The following is a 6,000-nucleotide window of genomic DNA, read 5'->3' on the forward strand; positions in this document are numbered from 1 at the left end:
TAGAAAAGATCTAATTTACACAGATATAATAAACACTAACAATTCATTACTTCAGATAACGTCACAAAACATCTTCAGTAAACAAATAAATGTTACCGAGCAAACGCTAATTACTTTACTAATTAGTTTATAATTGTTTAATCGAACATTTATTAGCAATGTCAATATGGATACTGTCTAATGAGGCGCTGTGTTGTGTGGGTAAAGAACCACTCAGTGTAGCCCGGGGTTGTGGTGCCACTGGCGGGGTACAGGAGCTACGGTACCACTGGGGGGGGGGGTACAGGAGCTACGGTACCACTGGGGGGGGTACAGGAGCTACGGTACCACTAGGGGGTACAGGAGCTACGGTACCACTGGGGGTACAGGAGCTACGGTACCACTGGGGGGTACAGGAGCTACGGTACCACTGGGGGGTACAGGGGCTACGGTACCACTGGGGGGTACAGGAGCTACGGTACCACTGGGGGGTACAGGAGCTACGGTACCACTGGGGGGTACAGGAGCTACGGTACCACTGGGGGGTACAGGGGCTACGGTACCACTGGGGGGTACAGGAGCTACGGTACCACCAGGGGCGGTAGTGTTGACAGTGGGTCCCCCAAGGTAGAAAGATATTGTTGCAGGCAATATTTACCAGTAGCCCGCCACGAGGTCGTAAACATCTCTCCCAAAATTTGCTTTGGAAAAACACCGGTTTTCCGTTCCTAGATTTTTAAACTATTTCATTTCATTTGTATTATTTTTGTGTGGTGACGCCAGCATGCTATGTTGTGGGAGGAAAACCACATGGAGATGCACATACCACATGATCCGCATCACTGTACGCCTGTATTCTTGAATATTACTTTTGTAAATACACGCCACTAGCCCCCGGTGGATATGAGGCTACAGAGACGAGGCTCCGGGAGAATCTTCCAATAACCTCACACATATATCAACATTTATAAATCAGAAAGTCTGTTCAAGGTTGAACACCAGACGCCTTGGGCTAGCCTCACCCAACTTTTCCCCGTGATACCTGTTGGGTACGAGCCCAACGTGGCCAGTAACAATCAAATGATGTCACAGTCATACCGCATAGCCGTGACACCAGCTACTGTCACTAACGCTCCACACATTAAAAACAAAAAAAATCATGCAATAATGAAAAACTTTACGTACTGATCTCGAGAACACGAACACAAATACTCTATTCTTTAGTCTTAGAACAGAAAAGTGTCATTGACTAAAATGTTAAAGCCGGCACCACACGGCCCGAATATATAATATTATATATATATATATATATATATATATATATATATATATATATATATATATATATATATATATATATATATATATATATATATATATATATATATATATATATATATATGGGTCTAAGCTAATCGAAACAACTAGAGACCCTAGAGCTGCCAGTTTTCTTTTTCAATGCCTTAGTGTGGCAATCCAGAGAGGAAATGCTCACTGCATCCATGGTTCCTGCCCACCATCTGAGGAGCTGGAGGAGCTATTCAACTTGTGACAAGCAGCCTTGTATGTAATCAATACATAATTATTGATACTAATTATAAATTATTGATACTAATTATAAATAATTGATACTAATTATAAATTTATACTAATACATGATACTAAACTATACATGATACTAATTATAAATTTATAATTAATAATTATAAATTATTGATACAATATATTATGTATTGTAATCAATACATAATTATTACAGCCTTGCATGTAATCAATATTGTAACTTTTTTGTGTAATGACATTTTCAAATAAAGTTAGATAAATATACACACATACCAAAAGAATAGGGGTGGTAGGAGAAGAAAATATCAAAGTGTTCAGTGAGGATCCACAAGGTCTTCTCTGAGTACTCTTTATTTTCTTCTCCGAGGCCATGGGTCCCTACACTTGCACCAGAGGTGGTACACCCTTCTAGGTTTAATATATATATATATATATATATATATATATATATATATATATATATATATATATATATATATATATATATATTTATATATATGTCGTACCTAGTAGCCAGAACTCACTTCTCAGCCTACTATTCAAGGCCTGATTTGCCTAATAAGCCAAGTTTTCCTGAATTATTATATTTACTATAATTTTTTTCTTATGAAAAGATAAAGCAACCCTTTTCTCTATGTATGAGGTCAATTTTTTTTTATTGGAGTTAAAATTAACGTAGATATATGACCGAACCTAACCAACCCTACCTAACCTAACCTAACCTATATTTATAGGTAAGGTTAGGTTAGGTAGCCAAAAAAAGCTAGGTTAGGTTACGTTAGGTAGGTTAGGTAGACGAAAAAACATTAATTCATGAAAACTTGGCTTATTAGGCAAATCGGGCCTTGAATAGTAGGCTGAGAAGTGCGTTCTGGCTATTAGGTACGACATATATATATATATATATATATATATATATATATATATATATATATATATATATGTCGTACCTAGTAGCCAGAACACACTTCTCAGCCTACTATGCAAGGCCCGATTTGCCTAATAAGCCAAGTTTTCCTGAATTAATATATTTTCTCTAATTATTTTCTTATGAAATGATAAAGCTACCCATTTCGTTATGTATGAGGTCAATTTTTTTTATTGGAGTTAAAATTAACGTAGATATATGACCGAACCTAACCAACCCTACCTAACCTAACCTAACCTATCTTTATAGGTTAGGTTAGGTTAGGTAACCGAAAAAGTTAGGTTAGGTTAGGTAGTCGAAAAAACATTAATTCATGAAAAATTGGCTTATTAGGCAAATCGGGCCTTGCATAGTAGGCAGAGAAGTGCGTTCTGGCTACTAGGTACGACATATATATATATATATATATATATATATATATATATATATATATATATATATATATACCTCTAGCTGGAAGAAGGGGGACCCATAGCCTCGGAGGAAACCACGCATAACGCATTAGAGGGAATGTTTAGATCCCCTCCAATACAGTTTCTGTGTGCTTTTCTCCTACCACCCCCTTCCTTGAATATTTTTTGTGCTTTATTATGCATTTGATGGTTACAAGATATACATGGGTTGATACAAAAATAATAATGCAAAAAGGTGCTTAAAGGTTATGGATCTCTTGAAGAACACAACAATGGGAAACATTGATGAATGTCACAGACGGGTTCGATCATTGTTGCAAGTCAAACACTTCTTCGAATTCCTCTGAAGTTGGACTAGTGCCCAAGACGCAACAGGCATTTCCCCTCTGAATCGCAACACTGAGGCGCTGGAACAAGAAACTTTTTGCTCTCTGGTCTTTTGTAGCGCTGATCAATTTGTCCCCCAATATATATATATATATATATATATATATATATATATATATATATATATATATATATATATATATATATATATATATTCAACAAGAGATTCATGAATGTAAATAAAAATCGTCTCTTCGGTGGATTTCCATCTAACGATGGCTGTAATTGAAGAAAATGTGCCTAACGACTTCCGTTTTCTAGGCCACTAAGTCGGCCCCAGCAGCTGCCCCCCCACCCCCCCCCCCCCCTTCCACGACTCCTTCATGCTGGCCTTTGTCTCGTCTTTGACTCCAATTTTTAACATCTTAAGAGATCGCATTATGTTCCACCTTTTGCATGAATTTTAGCCATTTTGTGTACAAAATTTCGCGCCGCCTCTTAAAAGCATTGTTAGTTTTATAATGTAATTAATGTAGGTATTTTGACATTTTCTCTTGTCTGAATTCTTAGACGTTGGCGCTCCGTGCATCTCAAAGGCCAACATGAAATAAAATGATTGTCGATTTCACAATCGACTTGAGAATGGTCCAGGACGGACCGAAACGTCGTCGTCCCTTTACTTTCTAGTGTGTGGTCTGGTCAACAAATAAAATGATTGTTTAGTCTCACCTATGACCAAGTGGGCGGAGAGGGCGTTCTTGTCGAGGGTGAGGGACCAGACGTGCAGGTTGTGGACGCCTCTGACCCCAGGCAGGCCCTCGAGGTCACTCAGGAGGGCCAGGTAGTCCACGTTCCTGGGCGTGCCCTCCATCAGGACGTGGGCCAGCTCCCGCAGGATGGGCACCGTCGTCGCCACCACGATCACCCCGAACACGAAGGTCAGGATCGGGTCGGCTATTTGGTACTGCGGCTGCAAGGAGGAGTGGTTGTGTAGAGGCCGGATGGGTGTGTGTGTGTGAACTCACCTAATTGTACTCACCTAATTGTGCTTGCGGGGGTTGAGCTCTGGCTCTTTGGTCCCGCCTCTCAACCGTCAATCAACTGGTGTACAGATTCCTGAGCCTATTGGGCTCTATCATATCTACATTTGAAACTGTGAATGGAGTCAGCCTCCACCACATCACTTCCTAATGCATTCCATTTGCTAACTACTCTGACACTGAAAAAGTTCTTTCTAACGTCTCTGTGGCTCATTTGGGTACTCAGCTTCCACCTGTGTCCCCTTGTTCGCGTCCCACCAGTGTTGAAAAGTTCATCCTTGTTTACCCGGTCGATTCCCCTGAGGATTTTGTAGGTTGTGATCATGTCCCCCCTTACTCTTCTGTCTTGTGTGTGTGTGTGTGTGTGTGTGTGTGCGTGTGTGTGTGTGTGTGTGTGTGTGTGTGTGTGTGTGTGTGTGTGTGTGTGTGTGTGTGTGTGTGTGTGTGTGTGTGCGTGTGTGTGTGTGTGTGTGTGTGTGTGTCTGTGTGTGTGTGTGTGTGTGTGTGTGTGTGTGTGTGTGTGTGTGTGTGTGTTTACTCGTTTTTAAATTATAGTTTAATGGACATCTTCCAAGTAAACAGCATGCAATAATAAGATTACACTAATATTATACCTTATATATATTTCGTGTTATTTATTAATCCTTTCAGACCCTACGAATCCACTCTAAACCTGTAGAGACCTCACAGCCACACCAGAGGTCACCCTCCTGCAGGACACACAGCCACACCAGAGGTCACCCTCCTGCAGGACACACCAGAGGTCACCCTCCTGCAGGACACACCAGAGGTCACCCTCCTGCAGGACACACCAGAGGTCACCCTCCTGCAGGACACACCAGAGGTCACCCTCCTGCAGGACACACCAGAGGTCACCCTCCTGCAGGACACACCAGAGGTCACCCTCCTGCAGGACACACAGCCACACCAGAGGTCACCTTCCTGCAGGACACACCAGAGGTCACCCTCCTGCAGGACACACCAGAGGTCACCCTCCTGCAGGACACACAGCCACACCAGAGGTCACCCTCCTGCAGGACACACAGCCACACCAGAGGTCACCCTCCTGCAGGACACACAGCCACACCAGAGGTCACCCTCCTGCAGGACACACCAGAGGTCACCCTCCTGCAGGACACACCAGAGGTCACCCTCCTGCAGGACACACAGCCACACCAGAGGTCACCCTCCTGCAGGACACACAGCCACACCAGAGGTCACCCTCCTGCAGGACACACAGCCACACCAGAGGTCACCCTCCTGCAGGACACACAGCCACACCAGAGGTCACCCTCCTGCAGGACACACCAGAGGTCACCCTCCTGCAGGACACACCAGAGGTCACCCTCCTGCAGGACACACCAGAGGTCACCCTCCTGCAGGACACACCAGAGGTCACCCTCCTGCAGGACACACCAGAGGTCACCCTCCTACAGGACTCACCAGAGGTCACCCTCCTGCAGGACACACCAGAGGTCACCCTCCTACAGGACTCACCAGAGGTCACCCTCCTGCAGGACTCACCAGAGGTCACCCTCCTGCAGGACACACCAGAGGTCACCCTCCTGCAGGACTCACCAGAGGTCACCCTCCTGCAGGACACACCAGAGGTCACCCTCCTACAGGACTCACCAGAGGTCACCCTCCTGCAGGACACACCAGAGGTCACCCTCCTGCAGGACTCACCAGAGGTCACCCTCCTGCAGGACACACCAGAGGTCACCCTCCTACAGGACTCACCAGAGGTCAC

The 6,000-nt window shown here is 43.8% G+C and overlaps 1 protein-coding gene and 1 long non-coding RNA gene across 3 annotated transcripts in view; one reads left to right on the plus strand and one right to left on the minus strand.

The window, feature by feature from the left end:
• LOC138363025 (uncharacterized) overlaps positions 1–6,000 on the plus strand; it is a 439,332-nt gene that overhangs the window by 208,488 nt on the left and 224,844 nt on the right. The window lies entirely within an intron of this gene.
• Positions 1–6,000, minus strand: part of LOC123746013 (proton-coupled zinc antiporter SLC30A2) — a 77,794-nt gene that overhangs the window by 44,866 nt on the left and 26,928 nt on the right. For both annotated transcript variants that reach the window (XM_069321786.1, XM_069321785.1), the window contains exon 9: positions 3,940–4,180. In XM_069321786.1, coding sequence (XP_069177887.1) covers positions 3,940–4,180 — 241 coding nt within the window. The remainder of the gene's footprint in view (positions 1–3,939; positions 4,181–6,000) is intronic.

The sequence above is a fragment of the Procambarus clarkii genome, chromosome 10 (genome assembly GCF_040958095.1).
Source record: "Procambarus clarkii isolate CNS0578487 chromosome 10, FALCON_Pclarkii_2.0, whole genome shotgun sequence".
In the NCBI taxonomy this organism is placed as follows: Eukaryota; Metazoa; Arthropoda; class Malacostraca; order Decapoda; family Cambaridae; genus Procambarus; species Procambarus clarkii.